We start from the raw sequence: 25405 nt of genomic DNA, 5'->3' as shown, positions 1-25405 counted from the left end.
CACAACATTTTGATGGTGTTTAGGTCTGGACTGACTAGGCCAATCTAAAGGATGCAGAATTTCTTCTACTGCAGCCATTCTTTCGTAAATTTCCTTGAATGTTTAGGATCATTGTCTTGTTGCATGACCTGCTTTCGGTTCAGCTTCAGTTCACGGACGGATGGCCTGACATTCTCCTCTAGATTCTTCTGCTACAATGCAGAATTCATGGTTGTGTCAACGACGGCAAGCCGTCCAAGTCTTGAAGCAGCAAAGCAGCCCGAGAGATTTATTTTGATCATGGCATGACGTGTTTCCACACACCTGTATGGTGAAGACCAAACTCACAAAGTTTCTGATCCTCCCAAATTCACCCCTGAAGATCTACCAAATTATGTAAACACCTGATTCTAATTATTCCCTTAACTGAGCTAATAAAACCAAGGGATCACTTACTTTTTCACATACCCTATATCTTAATCACTCATTGTTTGTCTAATTCATACATCATTTTGTTTCAAAAGACATGGAATTGGCTAATATAAAACCTGTTGGATATTTAAAATACTTATTTTTTATTCAAGCCGGCTATCATGGCAAATCTATGCAATTTCCATAATTATCATTGGGGTTCACAAACTTTCTCTGCACTGTATATAAGGTCCTTCTCTTAATCCCTGAATAACCATTACGTCTTCTGAAAAACAAACACTTTTATTAAGAAATAAATTCAGAAACCACAAATATGCACATTTTATTGCATTTCTAAAGGAATGTGCATGCTGTATTAAAGTTATTGGGGTTATGTCTACTGTAATAAAGGATCCAACAATCCATGCAGTCCAGACTGCTAAATTCGATAGCAAGGCATTATGATAGACAGAGCCGCCTTAGACCAAATCACGTTTTTTCATGAACTAGTTATGGCTGGTGTTCTGCTAAACTATTACAAACTTATCATATGCATTTCAAAATGACTATGTATTAAGTGTTTTACAATACTGGCCTGTCAACTGGGTTCCAATCTAGATAAAGAATAGCTATCCTGTGTGAGAATTTGAAAACTACCTATTGTTTCTGCTGAAATTCTGCTCCTTAATCTAAAGCAATGAATATCATCTTCATCCTATCTTTAAAAAATGACACCCAAAGATAAAACCTCTCCCTTGCTCAGATGAATCTGTTTTATTGATGGCTGTAATTTAGTAAAGCAAATGCGTTATCCTTTCTTATCCCATTATTAGAACACAGTCACCACACAACTACTTGTTAACATCAATACCTGATTATGACAGATGAAGCCAAGGGTGGCCTGAAAGTCCGCTTAATCCTACAGCAGCTGCATTTGCCAAAATGCTCCAATGACAGTGCAAAATAATTATTGACATTTAAACCCTATAAACTAAGAAAATTACTATAAATATGCACACCCTCCATCTAATTACTTCCCACCAAAGCAGTTCAGCAGTGGTCATATATTTAGTTGAAACTATATGCAGTTATTGTCAGAGGTAATTCAGATGCAATCCGTAGTTCAAAATATAATTACAAGAAGCAATGTGACAGGCATGCTTCTGTGGGATGATCTTCCCTCAGAATTTCAATCACTTCATGCCAACATATCCATTTTGGAGATATGATATTACTGGCATGCTCCATTGCTTATTATGTCTCTAGTAAAACCAATCATTATTACTGCCATGCTACAGTGACAATAGGGAAATACAATTTAACTTGTCACTTGGGATTAAAAAACATGGGAGCGCCGATTGCATTTCTCAACAGTCACATCAAGTAGCTTAATAATTTTTACATCCTAGTGATAAACCAGTAAATTACAGATGATACGTTTCTCCGCTCAGCAGTCAAATAAAACATTCAGTTATCAAACGGGTGACCAATGCCAACTGTGCTGCTGGTACTAGTGTGGAATCAGGGATGTAGCTCAGGAGGATTATTTTTTCATATCGCTCTCCTGACTGCCTTCTCCAGTCTGATTTACTTAATATTCCACTGCCAGAAGTCATCATTCCGAGACATGACTTAAGCCATTAAATTTATTTTTAACCTTGATGTAGCACTCCACGATTCTCATAAAATCTTGTTTATGAAGCTTGGAACAGGATCATCAGATATTACAGCTAAATCAGTAGGGAAATTACAGATATATTCACAAGTCTTTTGACAACTCAAACATTAGAAAGAATACATAGTTCAATATATAATGTACTGTTATGCTAGAAACCTTTTTAGTTCACATACATTAAATATTAACTGTGCACCAACACAATAAACATTATGCTTTAGAACACAAGGTTGCCAAAAATAAAAGGTCAGACACAATGCAAGATGATCTGCCTTTTTTTAATCTTCCAAAAGATCACTTTTTAGTGGCTTACTTCAATTATACACGAGAAAACCTGTTATCCAAAAATGCAACCTTTTCTTTTTTATTCTATAGCATTGTACAGACATATACCTTTGTATTATTTTTATGCATGGATAACAATGTGAGAGTCCTTTTGGACATATATACTTTTAAATGGAACTAAATCATTAAATGTATTGAAGAAACAGCACCACTAATTAAAACAGAATTTCTTCAACAAACTATTTATTTTTACAATGAAAAATAAACAAAAATGGTTATCTTTCCTATATTACTAGAGCAGTCTGCAGTTTTGATCACACTGTTACACTTCCTTCAGAAACATATACAAAAAAACAGAACATTTACAGTTTTGAAAATTCAGCAGCACACTTCAGGTGCAACAGGATTAAGTAAGTTGACTTCTGCAGAGTGCAGGACTATGTTACTTGCTGATGTTAATACCTAAAGCTTGAAGGTATTTTTATAGGTATTTTCTGCTGAGCCAGAACGCACATTCAGAAACAGTCATGCTCCAATCGGCTAGCAAGTGTCAGCAGGCAAAGTTTTATTCCAGGGTGGACGGTCTAGCAAATATGTTCAGATTCTTAAATCGATTCACTTATTTGTAATCCTTGACATACGCCGTCGGGATGACAAGTCCAAAAACACTGTTTACTTGGCCATGAATTTGAATTGTCTGTAGCAAGGGTGCAGTGGGAAGGCAACAGAGAAATAACATGCAGTCTGCAAGATACTGAGACTGCTATTTAAGTAGGTATCAAGCTGCACTGTGCATCCTGTAGAACCCTCTAGACTCCAGTGCAAAACACACACACAGAAGACAGAGTGGCTATATAGCTATTCTGCATTCCCACAGCATAAAAAGTTAACTGTAGTGTCATTTCTATTCTTAAAAAAAAAAAAAAGTTTCTTATTTTTCTTTTCTATAAATCACTGGATCCCGACTGTCAGGCCTGGGAACCTATTCCCATAGGTGCTTGATTTAGTGGTATTTATCTTTGCAGAAAGAAGATACTATAAAAATTTCTAGACAGGGCTATAAAGTGTTGTCCTCCCCCAATAGGCTACCAGAGATCAGGGGCTATGAAGAAGACAGAAGTGACCTGAGAAGTAATTAATTAAAATAGAGTCGTTTAAAAAAATTAACTCTTACCTTTTTCTGTTCGGAGACGCTTGAACGAGTCAGTTTTCGACAGACTTGGGTCAGAGATTACTTTGGAACCAAGCTTCACAGTCAAGTCTATTGATCGGTAACCCTGAGGGAGCTTGCGGTCATACAGCAAAGCTAGCAGCTGGGCAAGTGTCATCTCCGCTGGCAGAGCCTGGCCTGAGGAAAACATCATCAGGTCACTTTTTGGCAGCAAAATAACTGATAAGAAATTATATACTCACACAGGACCGTATTTCCAATAAAGATGTAAAGGGTGACAGTGTTTTTTTTTGTTTTGTTTTGTTTTGAAAAATGTGATTTTCAATGTACAATTTTATTCAGTTGAATAAAAAAAAAAAATGAAAGCTGTGATGTTAGCTATTATTTATGCTGTAATTCATACACATAATTTTGGTACTCTGGCAGCATGAAGTCAGAAACAGGCCATACAATCAGTTAATGTCAGTCAGCCATCTGCTGCTTTAAATAAAATTACTCTTTTTACTGCTAGAATTGAGCTCAATGCATTAAGATTGTGTGTGGTTGGCAATTTCTATCTGTAACTCCTGCACACCAGCATGCAGAAATAAAAATAAGTAGTCACACCTTGTGCTTTAGTGCCAAAGGAAAACAGGCCCTCTCAAATTTGAAACAACTGCCAACGCTTCAGGCAACACAGACCATCTGGCCCACGTGTGGCAATAGAGATGAGGATGGAGCACTTTCCCCCATTTACAGATCATACAAGAGGTTTGCAAGGCGCAAACAAAAATGTGCCAGATTATTATTTATTTATTTATTTATTTATTTTTTTTAACTATGCTCAACAATATTTGAAAATACATGTGCCCTACACTTTGTAAATATATAATCTGAACTGGTCTGTTTTTACCTGCAATCACACCTGGAAGCTTACCTGGTAGCAGTTTATGATACAGATAAAAGACTGGAACACTGATCGTTTTACCAGACGACTCCACCCCGGCAGAAGAGGGAGTCAGTTTGTCAGTCATGACCCTTCCTCTTCTGGAGGGGGGGCGCGGGGGCGTGGATACTGCTCTCTTTGACTGAGATTTCAGACCTGTAAAACATGAACACAAAAACAGCATAATACTTTACGAGCAGACTTGCTTCTCATTTTAGAAATGTAACAGAGTATGTAATTTGCTAAAATAATACCACAAGACAACATAGTAATGAATAGGGTTCCAACACATAAGTATCATCTTTCTTAAGGCACAGTGCAAATGCTGAGACAATGTGTACGGGTCACTATATTACTTAACTGCAAAATGTTACATTTATTTTAGCATACTTTGCTTTCTGTGGCAGCAGACACTAAATGCAAAAAGACAGCTGACAATGTGATTTTCACTTTTGGCATTTGCGCATCCAGAGATGGCCTTTACCACATCTTGCTTGACATATACATTTAAATGAGCGTCCTATTTATTTCCAAGTTTATGTTTCAGTGATAAACATAAAATCAGGCTGCACAGACAGAATTGAAAGCAATCTAGTCTGATTATTTCATCCTAAAACAACACCTTACCTGATGCAACAACAACACTGTAATTGTCCTGAAATCCATTGTCTGCTTTCATCTTCTCCTTCTCCTCATGATTCTTCTTCTCCTTGTCCTCCTTTTGCTCGCTGATCAGCTTTGCTGTTATACTTGGAGTATCTAAACATTAAGAGTTCATGTTAGAAAGAAAACACACAAATGATTAACAATCATGGGGATACTGTATTCAACTGTTCAAAACACTGTCTGATCATAACACCGTCATCGCTGGTATAATTCAAAACAGACTGTTCAATGACAACTAACAATTCTCACTGTACAGGTTAGTTTCTTGTAGCATATTTGTGCTACAAGAAACAAACTTCAGGTAGTAGTTTTTGTATTCATTTGTAATGGCAGTGGTAATAAGATACAACATTTAAGATAAAATAAATAAACCCCACTCTGTCTGGTCACACACATGTGGTCTCGTTATGATCTTTCAGTATCAGAAGGGAAGGGTTAAACACCACACAACGCTCTCCAAGGTCCTGCGCAGAGAGCCATTCATCAACAAAACACACTTCTTAGCGATATCACTGTACACACTAGTTGCTAAATCTATCACTTTCATGTGCTTGCAGTACAAACCATTTCCTTTAAAACAGAATGACCTTGACTTTGGATAACATCTCAAATATGTTTTTCAGACTGAGCTGTCGTCACTCTGCTACTTATATAAATCACCTACATATATAATAAACACTCATCTATGGTGGCAAATCGCACTGCAATTGAACGGTTTTACTTGTTAAATCAAATTGTTGCTAGAAAGTCTTCAGCTTGACTCATCTGGTGCCTGATCAGCAGTGATTGCTGAAACACCGTAAGTTAAACTACAGTAGGCCTGTTCTATTTTCCTACCAAATCCCTCTAGAATGCATAAAGGTCGATGCAGCAATCCACAAGTTCCCTCAGCCAAGACTGGCAACTTGGCAGTGCTTTTTCAAAATAAAAGATTGGAGATCTATATGCTTTATTGAGAAATGGTATTTTAATGAAAATGTTGTGAAATTTTTGCCCAATAATCAGTCATGCGCACACAAAAGCAGTAAGTGTGTAATTGCAAATTTGAAGCCTACTCTCTGTGCTTAAGAAGTACTAATCAGGTAATTTCTTTGTTTAACTACCAGGAATGCAATGTCTACAGATGCTGTTTAGCAACCACTGAAGTCAATCAAGGATAACAAGGAAGCTTTCCTTTGCTGACTAAGAAACTTAGTAGTTGTAAATATTAATACATGATATAAATATAGGATATAGCTAACAGAGTGTCAAGGGCTGTCCACATATAAATCAAGACATATATGTAGTACTGCATTGGTGTGTTCCAGTTCATGTTGTACTGTAGGTGGTATACACTTACCTGACACTCTGTCAAGGACCTCAGCTAGGGTAGTAGAGATAGGGAGGTGAAGAGTGCGAAATTTATGCCCAGCTCCATACATTGGATGTTGAATCACATGGCTGGTGGCATTAATTCTTCCTTTGTACAACTGGAAAAATTATATTCTTAGAAAACTAACAACAAATCACTTTTGAGATCAATTCAATCAATTTATTTTTGTATAATGCCTTTCATAGCAAGCAATCCCAAAGTGCTTTAAAAATCAAGCAAAAATGAAAACATTACATTAGCAATGAAAATACTAACAATTTTATATACACCCAATCAGCGATTTCTAACATTGACCGAAAAAAATAACCAAATTGAGAAATGTAAAATTAGATCAATTAGATTTATGTACATAAAAACCTAATACAACTCAGTTTAAGGTTACTTCTACAAATGAAATGTCAATTAACCTCGCGCCCCACCCTGCCCAATAAAAAAAAATATTGTAAACTCTGCAAATTCTTGGAAATTGAATGTGGTCGCAAGAAATAGTCACAAAAATACTTTTTAATGAATTTCACAGCTGTTTTTGCAAAGTAACCCATATAACATAATGTTACATTAGTCAAGTCAGGGACTGTGTAACCAGCTGTGGCAGTGTGCCCCGCCCATGTCTGTGATATGCGTTGTGTTGCGTGTGTTGTGTTAATGTTGGTGCATGGGATAAACGGGACTGTGTAACACAATTTAAAATATATTGTTGTACTTAGGCAGAGAGATTCCACAATCACTTCATGTGCAGATAAAGTATGTTACAGTATGCGAGTATGAGATTGTACAAATTAGTTCATGTGCCAAGATTTAAGTGAATGACTAATTAGCATCTTGGCACACCTGTACATATAGAGGCACGAAGCACTCACTCAGGGTTGTGTGTTCGAAAGTAGAGAATGGGAGAGAAAGAAGGAGAAAATAATTAAAAGCAAAACAAATGCTACTCTTGCGAGTCACAATGCTTGCTTAGTGTTGTCCACTGTCTGTTTTGTTTGTCTATTTATTTTGGCTTCAAGTGCAGTGTTCTGTTTTATTCAAACCTTTTATTTTCTGTGTGTTAATAAAACACTGAATGCCACAGCGTCTCTGTTTCTCCCGCAGTTGCTGTGTGTCTTTCATTCATTTCCTGGCCTGACATCACCCCTACGCCAGCCTGTTCACATCAGCCCATATTTACTCAGATTAACCTGTAATTCTAAAAAGTAGTCAATTACTGAGATACAGTAAGAAGTACTTACCGGACAGGGAGACTGCAAGAAGACAGTGACCTTCTCATCCTCCAGCATTAGTTGCAAGAAGAGCCTTCGGATAAACCCAGATATATTCCCTGACGTAGGCACATTTCCTCGCTGGGGTGCTGACTGGAACAGCTCGCAAAGCACCTGTGATAAAACAGTGGGATTACAACCTGGCTATCCTAATTTGTGGTAGTAAAAACAAACTAGGAATGTAAAAAACAAAACCAAAAAAACACATTGTACCCTTTTTTGGTACAATGGGCTTCGCTTCCCATTGTGGTGGTTATATAAATGGATTCAGGGATGCAAATAAGACTCCCATTGCACAATAGTTTCCACTCTGGGTTTTACTATGAGTTTAATAAGACATACCTGGGCTTGTTACCTATACACTGTGGCTAATCAAGCCTGTAGCAAAACCTGGCATGGGTTAAACTGCTATGATAGGTCTTATTCCCATCCCTGTGGATTTGAGCTGTCATTTAATTCCACCCAGCATATCCCCATCAATTATTTTTTGCTAATAAGCACAAGTTAAACCTATGAAAGTTTAAAAATCTCACAAAAATAAAAGGAAACCAAGAAAGCCAAGGCAGCTGCTTACAACCTTTAAGAAACGACATACTGTATATGATTGCTTATTAAAAAAAAAAAAACATCCGCACAAACTACTTTTTTGGCAAGTCATCTTTTTAAAATGGTTCTCCAAGTTAGCAGTACAGCCCAGTGGTATCATCCGATCCAAATTTTCGAATCCTGCCTTAATCTCTCATTTACTGTGTGGCCCTGGCGGAAGACAGGCACTCATGCCTCAGTACCTTTCAGCTCTTATACAAACATTAAGCTACCCTACTTAACAATAGTTTAATTAAAAAAGTTTTGAACTCTCTCTCCTGGAATAAAAATAAAGTTTGACTAACCTGAGCCATCAACCTTTGATTACAAGGATGGCAGGAGATGCACTGTAAGAAGAATGCCACTGTTGCATTTTCAGTAGCTGTTCTTTGCTGGGTGGTCAGACCGTTCCCACTCATCGAAGATGCCAGAGAATATCTGGAGCCTGAGGGTTGGGCTCTGGCCTGATGGCCCCCTGCGCTGGCACTGGAGTGGCAGAGCAGGAACAGGAGTGCCGTCCACAGGGGGTTTACCTCCGGCCCGCCCAGCCAGTCTTTCATTGCGTGGCTGTTCCCGACATCAGTCAGGAACCGGAGCACCGGAGCCACCAAGTCCGCAGTCAGGGGCACTTTGTTAGCCGGGTGCTGCGGGGGGTGTTGCCTCCTGTTTCTATCTACAGGAACCTCCACAGAAGGCACTGAGAAATCAGTATTGGATAGTAGGTCGAAACAGAAGCTGGCCAAGCTTCTCACAAGCAAAGAGGGCAGGCCAGAGTCTAACAATTGCTTTATAGCTTCTGGGGACTGGGAGGCAGCCGCTAGGGTGGCCAGGTGGGATTCGGTGAGTGTGATAGGGGCTTGAGCATTCTTGGAGTCATCTGTTAGCCCAGCACTCAGGTCCTGCTTCTTACTGTCATCAGTCATGGAGAGGCAGTGCTGGCTCTGCACAGGTAGGGTTGTGATGCCCATCCAGGCCATCAATAAGGAGAAGTAGTTTGGGTGGATGTGGCACATAGAGCACAGCAAACTGTCCACAGCTTTCTTCAGCACCATGTTGCATGGGAGGGACATGGACCAGTTGTATAACAACCTGCAAGAGAAGGGATTTTCAGAAAAGTGTCACCTCATAGCTAAGCATTTGCAAACTACTACTGCAACTGATGTTTTCATGGAGGTCAAGAACTGAGATAAGCTGTTCTCTACTGTTCATGAATAATCTGTTTGTTACACCATAGCACTTACTCAAATAGGTCCCTGTTTAGTAAAACTGGAAGGTCATAATCCACAGGCAGCTCATAGCTGTGCCACAGGATTGCAGCTACACAGTGCAAATGGGAAGGTGAAGGCATGAGAAGTCCATATTCTCTAGGTGAGCTGTTGGGACTGATGTAGCTAATATGGCCACCTCTTTTCAGGGCAGCCACTCTTGATGAATCGTGTACCCACTGAAGCAAAGCCTGAATTCTATGGGAGACAGACATAGATGAAATTAGTCAAATGACATGCCAATATAACAAGAATATAGCTCATAACCAACTCCACCTTTTACACATTAATTCCTACGGATTGACATGATCAACTATCATCATCATCATAATAATAATAATAATAATAATAAGGGTCTCAAATGTAATAACCCAGCTCATCCTAGAGATCAATAAAATACAGTAATTGTCCGAAATACCTTCAATAATTACAAAATATTATAATATGTTCTGTGGAAATAGTAATAAAGTGTTTACAATACAGTCAGAAACACTATACGCAAACAGCAAGGTAGAAACCTTCCTTAAAATCATAAGCCCTGTACTGCTTGAGAGAAGATTATACCTGTCCTTGGTACCATGATCCTGAGTTGTTCCAAGCTGGTAGAGGATATCAATTGTAGAGTCAGAAGAAAGGCCATTTAGTCTTCCAAAGAGCAAAGGACTGTTTAAGTCTATAAAAAAAAAAGAGAAAGTTCTTTAAAGTTGGTTTTGGAGAATTTAGTTATTTTTAAAATTAAACCAAATACAGTAGATGCTTGTTAATAACAACACCTGGTAAGAGTACCCCCCACTTGCAAGCAGCATTTCCCTGGGAACTCTGTCCTTACCATTAAAACCCACTCTGTAACAGCAACATAACCGCCACTTATGAGCAGCATTTCCAAGGGAACACTCAGCAACAGCAACAGCAACACAGATGCGGCTTGCGAGCAACATAGCAAAGGGCACCGTTATGTTGCAACTAACGAGCTTCTACGGTAGTAGACAGTTCACTAAACAAAAGTAGCAGCTTTAAAATGCTCTTGTTCAGCGTCAATAATGCAAACTAGTACCTGCAGGGTCTGTGCCAGATGCAGCACAGTTCCTCAGAAGAATGTCAATCAGTTTGAGTCCTATGCGTGTGGACTGTAGCCCAATCTTCACCAGCACAGCTTCGATGTTAGGTGAGTGCATCCCGCAATATGGGGACATGAGCAGGGCTGCACATGTCTGCAGGAGATTAGCAGTGGGGGCCGCTGCACTAGCCATCATGGACTCCAGGTCACCAACGTGAGTCAGGCAGTGGTGGAGAAGCCTCAGCCAGCCAATACTGACATACAAGGAAAAGATGGAGACCACCCATGAGAAAGAAATTTATCTTTTGTGCTGCTCTAAACTGAACCAAGATCTACTTTGTACCCATACAACTTCATATTGTAAATTGTGTTTGCATGGTTACTGCTATTACAAGTGATTACATAGTGATGTTGTAATCATTTAAAATCTGATAAATCACAATTACTGTTTTGGATGAAAATGAAGGAAACTGAGCTGGGTACCTTGTTTTAGAGACCTGGTCCTCGGAGGGCAGGAAAGGGTTGTTGACGGTGGCGGACGAGGTGTTACCGAAGGCGGTGAGGCCCAGCAGTTTGATCTGGGACAGTCCCAGTGTGCTGGCGTCCCGTGGCCGGTGCAGGCGCAGGCACACCGCAGACGCCACCTCTGCTTTCACCAGCTGGATCTTGATGTAGGTGAGGCCGCTGGTGATCACCGGTGTCGACAGGGGCAGCATATTCACTCCGTCTGCACTGATTTCCACTGACACCGAAGAAGGACAGGCTGCAAGGAGAAAGCAGTTAGAATTAAACCCTACACAATTACACATATCGGATCCTATTTATAATCTTTTGTAGCACCGAAAGACATTTTTTTTCCCTCAAAGCGATCTTTACCAACCTCTCAGCTATACAGGCTTACAAATATCCCACTCCATCTTAAAAAAGGTGTTATTACAACAAGGATGCCAAATGTATCCCAGAAATAAACTGGTTCACAGGTTTAAAAACAGTTATCACTCATTGAAGAGTTCATACAGGTTAAGATAATACCTTAAGGTCTTTGTTTGAATCACTGATTCCAAATATGAAGTCATACGGTATAGAAGTATAAGTTGGTGTAAGGGAACTGGAAGGAATTTTTTTTATTAAAAGTGTGGCTGACTACAGCAGCACTTACTAGCCAGAGACGCAAGATGAGGCTGGATGTGTATCTCTTTAAGCAGCACAGCCGCAGGGAGATGGATGGTGAGGTCACACCAAGCCTCTTCTGGCAGGAAGATGTAGGACCAGGCTGCCGAGCGCGCCCTGCGATGGGGCGGAGTAGCTTGTAACAGTACCTCCGCCGGCTGGGCTGTGGGACTGCTGGAGGTGATGGTACCTGCAAGAACAGAAGACCACAAGCTCAACTAAACCAACACAAAACATGGTAGACATGTCATTGGGCACTATTAGATCACATGTTCCCTGAAATAGAAATGTAACCATTACCGGATGGGTATTTACCTCCTAATGAGCCAAATCCTGAATATTGTATACCAAAACTGCTCTTTGAGCCTGTGACGGTCTGTGACGGCTTTGCCCCACAGGGAACAAAAGGACTTACGTCACTAATCTCACCATCATTTTTCCTTCCAAGCCTGCTGCAATCATGGACGCAGCGCCCTTCAAGGTTAACGGTTACATTTCTATTTTAGGGAACCAGGGTTATGATAATAACCTAACGTTCCCTTTCAAGTATGAAATGTAACCATTACCGCATGGGTAAGTGTACCAAAGCCATCGCAAGGGCAAGATTGCGGAATGACCGGAATGCTACAAGGCTATGCCAAAGGCTGCCTTGTGCGCTACCATTCAGAACCACATTAACCCTTTAACAACGTCCGACATTTTCCCTTTCGAGTCCAATGTCGGACCCTGTCAGCATCATCAGAAAGATGACGGACAGGGTCTAGGGCATTGTGAGGTCAAACCCACAAGGCAGACACCATGTCAGAAGACGCCCCACTTGTACTGGGAACACTTGGGCGCTGCCCTGGCATTCTGTATAGTGTCAAAACCCCTGCTGTAAAGTTCCAGGACGGCTCGAATGCAGCCATTCAGGTGCCAGACCCAGAGCTGCAGGCTCAATGGGTCAGGCTGCCATACAGTTCGCCGCTTCTGGCTAAACCCAGGTTCTCCTGGGCCAGTGTAGGGATACTAAGAGCACCTTGGTCCGGTCCTGCCTCATTTCCTTCAGACACAGCTGGAGCAACGCGAGCAATGGGAAGGTGTAGCGGCAGATGCTTTGGGCCACTGGTGTGCCAAGGGACAGCGGTTCTCCATCTATTATGGAGAACCAGAGGGGGCAGTGGGTTGACTCCTGGGAAGTAAAAGGTTCATCTCTGCTCTCCAGAACTTCTCCCAGATGAAAAGGTGGTCCACAGCCCATTTCATCACCCTGGGTAGATGAACTGTCCAAAGTGAGAGGAGGTTTTCGTGCACCAACAGCAAAGCTTGTGAGCCATGCGATTAATAATGGGCGACTGCAGACCGCCCTGGTGGTTGAGGACAAGGTAAACAGCCTGCAGCTCTAAAACATTGACGCATTCACCGTAAGGCACAACCATTGAAGGTGGCCGGTGAGAAGTTCTGTGTGGGCCTCTGCCTGAGGTGGAGACTAGGCACAACAGCCAGTGGCCCAGATAGTTGAGTACTCCGATGCATTTGAGTCTCAATGGGGCCATAAGGGAGATAAGGCGTTAGGCTCATCATCAAAGACTGATTGCTTCTTTTCCCCTGCTATAGGCCAGGGCATTTGCAAGCTTGCAGTGGCCCTCTTGATAAGTGATATGAGCTCTGCCAACAGGGAGAGCTTTACTGCTCAGGACAGGAAAGCCAGCTCCTGCTCACCCACCTCCTCAGGAGGTGGCAATGGACAGTATGTCCTCCTGTGGCCAATCTGTGCTTGCAGCCCCTGGCCAGTTACAAAAATCTTAGTTGAAGCCCCCAGAAACCAAAATCCCCCAGATTACACATACCTAATGGTGCGAAGTTGTGAAGTCCTTCTGCATTGTCCGGTTCCGAAGTCAACACTCTTGACTTTAGACTGCCGTCAGCAGACTTGCCTGGTCCAGAGTCCAAGAATTTCATGATGGTTGATACCATACTCCGAGCTGTGTTCACAATTGCTCTGGTGCTGGTCACCATGTTGTTACAGATGAGCTGAACTCCTCCTGGAACACAGTAATCCACACCAATTGGTTAAAAATGAGAGCAATATATATTAAAAAAAAAAAAAAAAAAAAAAAGTTGAACATTTAACGAGAAAGCAAAACAGAAAAAAAAATTGTTAATTTATTAAATATTACATACCCATATCATGGAATGCTTTCAGTGCCTCACTTGTGTCCAGTACTCTCAGGATAAACCATAAGAGGGGTTCAGACAGCTGGCATGTTGACAGTGACCCCTGAATACAGAAATGTATACAAAAAGACTAAAGCTTATAAGACTTTGCCATTTAAGGAACATACACATATGCTCATTTAAAGCCAAAAATAATTGAGCAGTTCTCCTGCAGTGAGGATTGAATTTTAAAACTGCATCAGGTATAAATGATGATTTATTTATTTACTTTTTTTAAACACAACCCAATAATGAAAAGCAAAAATATAAAGTCTGCAGACATCTTATAAATAACTTGTGATTTCACTGGATCTGTGATTAATAAACTAGAAAAGTTAATTTGAATGACAAAAAAAAAAAAAAAAAAAAAAAAGGGAAACATCTCACCTGTCTTCCCATGTAGCCACATGCCATATACGTGAGAATGGGTTGCAGCATCACTTGAACTGAGGTGGCTTTCTTACTCAGCGTTGTAAGGATAGTGAAAAGTCCATCCCCAACTGAGATAGCATCTAATCCACCGTGAAAGTTTTCATGTTTGGTTAGATGCAGTCCACTAGCTCCTTAAAATATGTGCACATAAGACCATTTATGGTGGTAATATTTGAAATGCCATTATGGTTAAAGTTTAAGATGCAGAACAGAGCTTACATACAACACTAACATGACACAAATGTGTCTGTTATATAACACAAGATAAAACTTTTCTGATGAACATTTCATTAAAACACTGAAACAGTTGCCTGATCTGGATTCGGATAGTTTAACCTCAAATAACGTATTTTAATTAATGTATTTTAATCCTTTCACACAACAGGCACTTAAATGTTAAGTCACATGCTTATTTTCTGTTACAAGGAAAACTTGACTGTTGCATATTTGCAGAAATACTCAGGTCGACGATATACAATACAAAATCAATAAAAAAACACCCACCTATTATCATGGCCATTGCACTGCTATTGCACTGTCCCAATGCAGACAGTATCTGACTCATAATTTGCTGGTTGGCCAGTACAAAGTCTGCCACCCCGGCAGCTGGGCCCTGGTTGACCGAAGTGTCCCCATTGCTCTCCTTGCTCCCACAGACCTTCTCCTCATCAGAGGCACTGGTGCCCACAGCTGGCATCCTGGCACTGAACTCGCGGTCGCTGGACAGGGGCAGCTGCACGAGGATGTTGACCAGCTTGAGCAGGTCAAACATGAGCTGGTCGCGGGTCACCTCCCCACATACTGCTTTGGCATCACCTGGACGGATGATGTTGGCAAAGAGGCCCCCGAAGCAAGCGCGCGCACCCACAGTGCTGTCTGAGCCACTGCGTGACAACACCTTGTCAGAGCAGGTGATATAGTGGTGCACCAGGAAGGTGATGGACTCTATGACGGCCGAAATCGTGCCAACCGACACCACCTCAAAGTTTTGCTCCAGTGTGAACTCCAGCAGCTTGACCTGGGCGTCCAGAGGGCCTTGCCCAGACTGGAAAGGCCCCCTAGGAAAAAAGACGAGAGGAGATCAAATGAATAAATGAAAAACTACTGAAAGATCCAACAACGTTCTACACCATGAACTTAGTAATTTACATGCACCGTTCTATTATGTCTTGTTTATTAAATATATTTTTTGGTTGTTTTTTCTTTTTGTTTTACATTAAAAGCCATATCCATAATGTCCCAGTTAACAATAAAAGCAAAACTAAAAAACAGACATTACTCCTTAGGTTTATTATGCAACATATTGATGTGAACTAATGCAATGCTAAGCCTTAAAAATGATGCATCTTCGCCACTAGATTTCACTAGCTATATTTGCACAGCAACCTCTACTCTGCTTTGTGATAGTACAGACAATGCTGCCCCCTTTTGCTGCAAATTTGTAAAACAATAATGCTGAGAAGACAAAATGCTATCTTCTGTATCCTGTCTTTCAATTGACATTTAAACATCCACAACACTACACAGCATACCTCTCTGTTGATAGTATGTGCATAAGCTTCAGTAAGAATTCACTGAAAATCTGAGGACAAGTTGAAGAAAGGTGCACTTGCAATCTGGTGAGAAATTCTTGCATAGCTTGTGTGGCTGTTGGCCCAACCTACAAAAAAACAATGACAAAAACACACTTTGAATCATTTTTATAGCAGAATATCTTGTACACAGCACACAATTAACTAAAAGGAAGACTGTAGACATTAGCATCTTGCATTACAATTGAATAACTGGATAGCCCTATTATTATCCAAGCTCCTGAAGACACAATGTCTAAAAAGGCTCAGGTGATGCCACAAAATACTACATAACGTGAGTTTGCACTTGCTGTTTTATGATAATCGTACTCCCTACAGTAAAAGAGAATACCATCAATTTCCTCCATGACTATGGTTATGAAACAGCAATCCAAAAGAAGTATGAAGGACAAAATGCTCTCGAACCTGTGGGCTGTGCTGACTGGTTCCATGTGGATTTGTTCCTGAAAGGAATCTCACAAGAACGTGAATTAAATTGGGATCCGACACCATCAACTGGGCTGTGCTCTCATGACCCCCCATAGCACTGCTGGGTGCAGCTGAAATAAAACGTACATGATTACATAATCTGATAAATATGATCCAGATGGCATTGTGTAAACAGATTTCGTTTTTTTTTTTTGGGGGGGTGGGGGCCTGTGACAAGCAAGTCAAGAGACACACTGACTAAGTAACTCACAATTAAGTTGCATGTTGGTCATGAGGGTCAGGCTATGAAGTACAAGGCACCATGTCCGCAGTGAGGTGTTTGGGTACCAGGCCAGGACTGTCAAAAAGCTAGTTATAGAAGCTGTGGATTGAGATCAAGAAACAATTAAACATAAATAGATCACAATATGCTTACATATAAATCAAGGAAACAAGATTAGAATTAAGTAAGTAATTAATAACTGACATACACTGTTTGGCAGAGTAATCTGTCATCTAAGACAGTAATTGTTTTCACACATTTAGTTGATTTAAAAGTTTACAACAGTAACTGGCCTTTAAACCAGATATTTCTGACCTTGATTGAGTGCAATGGTGGGGACTCTGCTTGCATTAAATAAGAAGACATCAGAGCCACACTCTTCATTTCCATTAGAGCTAGAATTCAAGCTCAAAGTGAGCCACAACTGGAGAAGAGATTCAAGCTAAAAAAGGGAATAATAACTCATTAGTCTTTATTCAATACAATTTAGAAATGTATGCATTACTAATTTAAATGCTCAAATATAGTTTTGAACATATTTAATGAAAAAACAGTCAACTGAATTTAAAACAAATATTGACAATTTGGTATTATCAATTTTGTATAGATTGACAACTTTTTATTAACAGTATTATGTTTATTTTATTCTTTCAAATTACCAGGTCAAATAAATATTCTAAAGTATCTGACATGGACAAGTCAATGGTGTTCTATAGAAATCCCAATCATAAATAGTAAGCATGTACAGGCCTAAATTGAAAGTAATCATTTCCTACCTGGACATGATGGACCTGTAGCATGGAGAAAAGCTTATTGAAGCAGGCACTCAACATGGGGATGGAAGAGGACTGCACAATGAGCTGGCTGCCCTGATTAGAGGCATGCAGCCCTTGAAGTAAGGAATCATCAGTTCCATTGGAAGCAGACGGTACTGGAAAAAGATTACATGTATTTGTCTTAAAATCAACTGTTTCTGATAAATAACAGGCTACTTGCAGCTAATGACGACACGTATCAGCTATACCGGTATCTCAGCTTCTAGAGAGTGAGCAGCATATTTGAGATTATCTTTACATTTTGTCTGTTGTTGTACTGAATGATTTGCAAAGATGTATCACTTGATTTTTTACGTGCTGAGAGAAAGAGAATGAGTTGTACTTCAGGCACAACTGTGCAAACCTTTAATTATCAGCGATGAGAAGGAAATGGTAGTGATCACTATTCTCGTTTTTTGTTAAGAAAGCATTTTGTTAAGAAAGACCTAATTGAACCAACACCAAGAGGCAGTCGGAGACTGCATCAGAAGCTGTTCCACTTGTTTCACTGGAATCAGTACTCCTTGCCGGCCCACAGGCTCGGTGCGTGGGATCGAAGAGAACAGCGAGTACAGGAATAGGAAGAAGAAATGGACTGTACTTCTGCAGTGCCATTATTATTGTTTGAAGCATGAGCCATCAGCCCTTGATTTGTCATTTTCTAAAAACAAGGAGTTGTCAAATGAGATCAAGGTTTTAAAGCTCAAGCTAGAAGAGAGAGTACTTTCATAATAATAAAGTATTTAATATATTGCAATTTAAGTAGCGCATCTCAAAGCGCTTTACAATATAAAACACACTCTTACATAAAGACATACAAGTTCAACAAATGCATAATTAAGTAGGTTGAACTTTTTTTTTTTTTTTTTTTTAAATGTCAGCATTTTCAGAGTCTTTGATCGCCTTTGGATGAGTGTTCAATGGTCTGCAGATTGTCAATTTAGTTATAAACACAATAAGCACCACAAAAATAATACATACACATGCTAACTGAAATAGTTTAAAATTCAGTCAAGCAAATGTTGAATTAAAAAAATAAATGAATCGACAAATTTAATAACTCCCATTGTGTCACAGCGCTAGCTGGAGATACAACTTTTCTAACTTGCTTGATGGAGCTTTGCATGAGGCTTTTGCAATCCTGTGCACGTCATTTATTGTTAACGTCAGAAGGTCTCAAAGAAATCTCATATAAAGAGGTCCATTATAATATGTGATGATAAATTTGAACTCGCTGGCGAAAATAAAAGATTGAAAGATTTAGCTGTTGCAGCAGCAAACATGGAATTTGCAGTGACCGGAAGCTGCTTTATCGATACAGCTAAATGTGGAAGTATGACGTGTAAGGAGCCTATCCAGATGCAGATCCAGAAAGAAGATTTCTTTCAAAAGACACAGCATAGCTGCCAAAACAGAACACTGCAAACTGACTCTTTCCTTGCTAAATACAAGTGACTTTTTTTGTTTTAAACAATCAAAAAGTGTTTGCTTAAGGTGTATTTTGTCTCCCTGAATCTTAATATTGCATTAGGTTGACATAAACTTTTCGTCATCGTGATTTTAAAAAAGCAAAGTTATTCTTATGCTGACCATCTTGCAACCTTAGCACAAAGTCAAAAAGGTCTGCAAGGGAGAGAGAAACAAAAAATGTCTAAGACATTTGCTTGTGTATATCCTTGTATACCTGTCGGGGATGTTGTGGTCAGAGCCTGCAAGACAGAGTCTGCCTCCAACGTGGCCATCATTTTCAACATCAGCTCAGCTTGCTGCTCCAGTCCAACCTCCAGACGGGCATCCAGTGCTGCAGCAAAAGAAAGTTAGCTCTGTACTGTCCTTTAAAGTTTCTAAATATCTGGCAAACCTATCAAATATTAAGGAAGCTGATACCTTGAGACACTGAAACAGCGACGCTTTGGGATCCAGGCTTCTCAGTGGCAGCTGGTGGTTTTGACACAGGGATTCCAACACCACCAATGTAAGGGTTGTAACTGTAAGTGCCATAGTCAGCACCCCAGTAATCATACCAGGTACTGCTTATGGGCTTTTCCAAAGAAAGCACACAAAATTATCATTACATTTTTAATTAATTTGTTTTCTACTGTAGTACTGCAGATCCTTAGACAGGAGAACATGACAGTCTGTATGCAAATTATAACTTATCTTCTGGTACATGCTTTAATGATCTGAATTTTATGAGGCTCACATTATACAGAAAGGTCCATTTATGTATTTATATATTTACACATATATATATAACTCAAAAGTATATGTAAAATGGAGGGGTTTGGATAATGCAGCCATCCTCTGATGCTACATATGCGTAACAATGACAAACATTACCCCAAGCAGACATACTGGTCATCTGCCTTGAATAACCAGGAACCATGAAGCACTTAAGAGCAGGGATCTGCCCTGAGTAATCAGGGTATACAGATTCCCTTCTTTACAAACTGTTCTAAATGCAATACGTACAACTTAAGTGTGCAGCTGAATTGTTCAGGGCTGAAGAAAACAAGAGGCAACAGAAAACAATGTCCACAGAAAGTGTGAACACACTCATTTCTTAAGGTGGGTATCAACAAACAGGCAGCAGCTGAGAATCATATTGCTATATCAGCAGGGCTTACCTTCATCAAATCTTAAAGAAATAAATAAACAATTTAACATTTTACAACATCTTAGCTCTGTACAAAAAAATCTTCAAGGCAATACACTGAAACAGTATTGCCCAGATAGAGATATTAGACAGCTACATAAGTATAAACTTAGAAAAAAAAAAAAAAATCTGCTAACAGTGTGGCGCATAGAACAATGCCAAACAAGAAAATAAATTAGATATATGTAATGCAAAAACAAAATATACACATATTTTAAATAAAAAAAATATAAATAGATTGTAAAAGTCATGCATACCATACCTTAAACACTTTGGCTGCAAGGGGATCTTTTTCCAAATCAATATCTAAAGGATCAATATCAACATCCATGAGGTCTTGTAGCAAGTCAAAGTCTATGTCTTTATCTTTTTCCAAAGATGATAGAGGTGGAGCACCTTTGGATAATGAAAACAGCTTTAATATTGCCAAGCAAGCAAACTAATGCAGCAAACAAAAAAAGTCAAATGATGTGTACTGGGCAATGTTAAAGCTGTGCATTATTTTTAGCAGCAGAGGGGGTCCAACAATAGCCTGCTCACCACTTTCTTACCAAGTATCTGGTTTGGGTGACCACAAGTTTAATATTGAACCCTTTCCAATAACGCACACTGGTATCTAACCTAAATCTGTTTAAAATGTGATGCAGTACAGTAGATGCAGCATGTTTTTCAGATTCAATATATTTAAAGGGATATTGATATTATATGTCAAACATGTTCAAACAGATTCAAGCACAGAGTTTGTTTTTCCAAAATTACCAAAAAACTGGCTTTCCTGGTGAACAGGCATTATTTCTACCACTTAGACCTCCCCCACCCCCCCAAACTCATTTAGTTGTTCTGAACTGGCACATAATATCTAAGCACCTAAAGCATGTTGCCATAATAAACAAAAATTAATTCTTAATACATGGAAAAAGCCATTGCCCATTGTGTAGTTAGCCAATTCACATTTTATAGAATTAAACAAGACGGGACCACTATTTACTTATGATAAATCTCAGTATATATTTGTTTCACAACCACAGCATACTTCCTGAAAAAAGCAGCAGTAACAAACGTCTGTAAAAAGTCTACAAAAGTGTACTGATGTTCTAAAGAACCTTTACGGTTTAACAGATTACAAACACTGAAAAAAGTAAATCCCAATAATCCTTATCAGAAATAACTTATTAGCAGTTACTGGATTTGCTTTATCCACAAGTCATTTATGCCAAAAACCTTTCTGAAATATATATGTTTTTAATTATCTTAAGGAAATGCAAGTTTCAAAACAAGCAAGAGACCTTTTGTTATAGGTATTAAGAACAGTTCTCCTAGTGTAAGAGAAAAGTAAACCCCTGGTGTACCTGCAATGTCTGGAGTCAGAGCATCATCTATGGTTTCCACTAGTTGAATAGAAGCTGGCTGCTGAAGGGAATCGTCAGAGTCTCCTGCTGAGGCCCCAGCCTCCTCTCCCATCGCCCCTTCCTCCATAGTGTCTGATGTCACTGGTGACAGCAACTCCCCTGTGGATAGTTCAGATTGCAAAGGATCACTGTCAACTTGGATGTTTTGGGAAAACCTTAAAGTCTGCAACAAAGTGAATGTCATTACAGCTTTCTAAAGAAAGTGGTTTATAAGTGATACATTAACTTCTACAAACAGCAAGTAGAAATAGAACAATCCACAGTTTATACAAGGTCACAATTTATAATCTGACTAGTGAATCTGAATACATTTTAGTTATGTAGCAAGGGCCCATCTTTCCTTCTCAGACTTTTGTGAGTTTCTTAGCTACCATAATCTTGAACAGTGGTGCACAACATTCTGTGGGCCACAATACTTGTGGCCTACTCTAGCTTTTTTGTATGTGATGATTGGTAGCTTTTTTAATTTGTTCCCCAATAACTGATCACTTTGGAGTATGTGACAATTGCTTAAAACAACATTTTCTATATTTACTGTCCTTGGTCTGTACATTGTGAAATATATTAAATTTGGTTTCTTTTTTGTTTAATTAAACAGTCTTTGGATTTGACGTCCACTTTATATTTTGCTGATTCCTTGGTATTATCTAGAATTAAACTTGAGAAGCATGTGGGTTGGCTAACAGGAAAACCTTTCTTTAGAGGAAAAGGATGGAAACTTTTTGCTTGTTGGAGGGTATTTCTGTATGTAGGTTTTAAAGACAGATCAGAGATCAAATGATCTGACTAATAATTTGTGTACCTAAAAAATTCAGTTGTAACTATAGTCTAATGTGAACTTAAGACCTACAAAGTTTTCATTTAAGAACTTCTGAAACTTGTAAAGTGGAAATATTCCCGCTACAGCAAAAATACATCAATGTATCATTTTAATGTTATAACATAGGCCAAAAAACAGTTCGTGTCTGGGTTATATAAAACTAACTCTTCTAATTTGCCAACAAATTAGCATAGATCAGTGCCATTTTTGTACCCACTGCAGTTCCCTGCATCTGTAAAAAAAGGAATATTGTTGAAGAAGTTTGTTTCCAGAACAAAGGAAGCAAGGTCAGTTACAAAAATGGCTGCCACCACATTCACCAAATTGCGCCCCAAGCATCAACCTGCTTCTGTTTGAAAACCGTTTAACCAACTAACTCTGAACTTGGCAGGCATCATCCTGGGGACAATGGAATTCAAAACAGGGAAAAATTGTGTTGTTTTGTAAAAGATGGCCACCAGACCTACACTTTCTTCTTAAATTTAAAACCTCTTCAGTTGAAAAATGGTTTATTTGATTAACTCCAGAGCTGACATGGATCATCCCTGTGTCAATATAATTAACTTTTAAAAAAATGGTGTTTGTGCATATACCAATATGGTCACCTGATCCATTTCTTTAAAAACCTCTCAAAATCTTAAACTAGCTTATAACTCCTTACAAACGTGCAGATAGGTTAATGGTTACTATGGAACACGTAAAGGAAACCATATGTGCTCTATCCAAAAATGACCTTGCCTGTGACCTTTGACTTCTCCGTAAGTTAGCTTAGAACTCCTTATAGAGTGTATATAGGTTAATGTTTACTATACAACACATTTAGAAACCCCTACATGCTCTATTCAAAAATGACCTTGATCATGACCTTTGACCTTTCCTTAAGGAGAAATAATATATTTTTTTATTTTTATATAGCACCTTTCATAGTGGAGCACCATCACAAAGCACTTTACAAGATACAAGACTAGGGTGTGTGAACTATGCATCAGCTGCAGAGTCACTTACAACAATGACTCATGCAAAAGACGGCGCACAAGGAGGTTAAGTGACTTGCTCAGGGTCACACAATGAGTCGGTGGCTGAGCTGGGATTTGAACCAGGGACCAACTGATTAGAAACCTGTTTAAACATCTTTAACCACTGGACCACATGGCCTCCTTAGCTTACAACACCTTACAGTGTGTAGATAGAGTTATGATTACTATGGTGTTTAAAGTTATAAAGCAGTCTGAGATAATGAACTAATGCAGTATTTTGAATTGAAACTGCTCCACAAAACTGATCTGTTGCTGACACTTGTGCTGCAGTGCTACAGCTTGCCAAAATTTCTAAATAGTACTGAGCTTGGAAGCCATAAAACTGCCTGGCAGTTTTAGTTGTATTTTGTTTTTGTAGGAACCTTAAAATAAATTAACCTGTTAACAAACATTTATATATTGGTCTCCTGTGTTACACAACAAAGCTATCTTTGACTGATTCTGAATACAGTCGTTCTTTAAAATAATAATAATAAAAAAGTTGTGCACCACTGACCTTGAACATATAAGCTATGACAAATCCACAATATTCCAAGTAAGGAAGGAGAAGGTGCAATGGTTGTATGGCGTGAATGTGGCGAGAAAATTCACTGCCAATTTAAAAAAATGAGTCTCCACTAATTACCAGAATGCATTTGGAAACAAAGTAAATAGTGGCCCGCCCATGACAGCTTTAAAGCAAAGTTGTTGATTTTTTCCTTATAGTTACTTATTTAGTTGGGAGTCAAAAAAGGAAACAAATCCTTTCTTTAAATAAGTTGTTTCCATTACCTGCCAGGATATCCTGAACCATACAAGTCAGAGAGTACTGAGCCCAGGCCCCTCCCCAGGAGATGTCTCCCCGGTTGAAGTCTGTTCCCACCAGCAGGAGGAGCAGTCTCTCCAGTTGCTGCTCATTCACAATTTCACACAAATGTATGGTGGGCCTTGTAGCATTTGCAATTCTTGCAAGAACCTAAAAAAATAAATGTCAAGTACTGTTCTATTTTATTTCACACACATTTTTAAAGAGATTACAAGCAGTAAGCAACAATTAAGGCACATCTTTGAGCAACAAAAATTGCAAAGATACGTAACAAGAGAGCACTCAGTTTTTCCATTTCTACTGGGCCACACTCCACTATACTATGTAAATGCATTTTTACCTTGCACACAAAGAGCAAGAGGTCTGCATGGCAGGTGAAATCCATGGAGAGGACGAAGAGAGACAGTTTCTGCACTACAGAGATACAGCGCTCGTGTGCCAGAGTGAACGGCAGAGGCTCCACTTCTGGGGTCTCCTTGGCTGCCGACACCTCTGTGTCCAGCGTGGAGCGAGGCCATTCAGCAGTGCGACGCAGCCGGATCAGGTCTTTGAAGTGCTACACGGAAAATTCTAAATTAGCATCACTACTATACCGGCACCCAGACAAACTACAAGTATATGTTTACCAGATAAAAGTTATTTAAAACTGCAGATATTTTATAGTTAAGTTAAACATGACCAAAAATTTTACAGTAACAGAAGTTAATCTGGAAGACATTCCTAAAATAGTCAAATATATAGATTTAATTAAAGACGTTTAGATGGCAGGTCAGCGCACAGCGATACCAAATTGGTGTGGGTCAGTAAATCACAGGAGGACTAGAATAGATGACTAATATTTTTACCTTTGATGTGGCTTGCTTCAGCTTCGCCTGCTCCACCAACAGTTTGTATGATGACCCTTTGTTGCTCTGGATTTTCTCCTTCTCAATTTGCTCCACTAGGGCTTTCTGCTTTGCTTTCAGCAAGTTTAACTGCTGTAATGAAAAGGAGAGTATAAAAGTTCTGAGAACTCTACACACAAACACATCACCCTTGTTATGCATCTGCCTATTGCCTAGTACACTATATAAGAACATAAGAAAGTTTACAAACGAGAGGAGGCCATTCGGCCCATCTTGCTCGTTTGGTT

The 25405-nt window shown here is 39.4% G+C and overlaps 1 protein-coding gene across 9 annotated transcripts in view; it reads right to left on the bottom strand.

Moving 5' to 3' along the window:
* Positions 1-25405, bottom strand: part of LOC121315672 (baculoviral IAP repeat-containing protein 6-like) — a 148264-nt gene that overhangs the window by 73304 nt on the left and 49555 nt on the right. For 7 of the 9 annotated variants that reach the window (XM_041249962.1, XM_041249961.1, XM_041249958.1 and 4 more), the window contains 27 exons: positions 25119-25250; positions 24614-24829; positions 24240-24423; positions 21552-21710; positions 20465-20598; positions 19434-19587; positions 19231-19347; positions 17508-17662; positions 17047-17173; positions 16720-16830; positions 16446-16579; positions 15981-16108; positions 14953-15506; positions 14404-14579; positions 13984-14080; positions 13650-13844; positions 11810-12010; positions 11134-11413; positions 10648-10904; positions 10158-10266; positions 9570-9791; positions 8634-9417; positions 7714-7857; positions 6452-6581; positions 5074-5205; positions 4438-4602; positions 3525-3698 (listed from right to left, as the gene is read on the bottom strand). In XM_041249962.1, the coding sequence (XP_041105896.1) occupies positions 3525-3698; positions 4438-4602; positions 5074-5205; positions 6452-6581; positions 7714-7857; positions 8634-9417; positions 9570-9791; positions 10158-10266; positions 10648-10904; positions 11134-11413; positions 11810-12010; positions 13650-13844; positions 13984-14080; positions 14404-14579; positions 14953-15506; positions 15981-16108; positions 16446-16579; positions 16720-16830; positions 17047-17173; positions 17508-17662; positions 19231-19347; positions 19434-19587; positions 20465-20598; positions 21552-21710; positions 24240-24423; positions 24614-24829; positions 25119-25250 (5371 nt within the window). The remainder of the gene's footprint in view (positions 1-3524; positions 3699-4437; positions 4603-5073; positions 5206-6451; positions 6582-7713; positions 7858-8633; positions 9418-9569; positions 9792-10157; positions 10267-10647; positions 10905-11133; positions 11414-11809; positions 12011-13649; positions 13845-13983; positions 14081-14403; positions 14580-14952; positions 15507-15980; positions 16109-16445; positions 16580-16719; positions 16831-17046; positions 17174-17507; positions 17663-19230; positions 19348-19433; positions 19588-20464; positions 20599-21551; positions 21711-24239; positions 24424-24613; positions 24830-25118; positions 25251-25405) is intronic. The other 2 variants (XM_041249960.1, XM_041249959.1) reach the window with 2 other exon arrangements.

The sequence above is a fragment of the Polyodon spathula genome, chromosome 5 (genome assembly GCF_017654505.1).
Source record: "Polyodon spathula isolate WHYD16114869_AA chromosome 5, ASM1765450v1, whole genome shotgun sequence".
Taxonomy (NCBI): domain Eukaryota; kingdom Metazoa; phylum Chordata; class Actinopteri; order Acipenseriformes; family Polyodontidae; genus Polyodon; species Polyodon spathula.
This window is presented reverse-complemented; position numbering and strand designations above follow the sequence as displayed.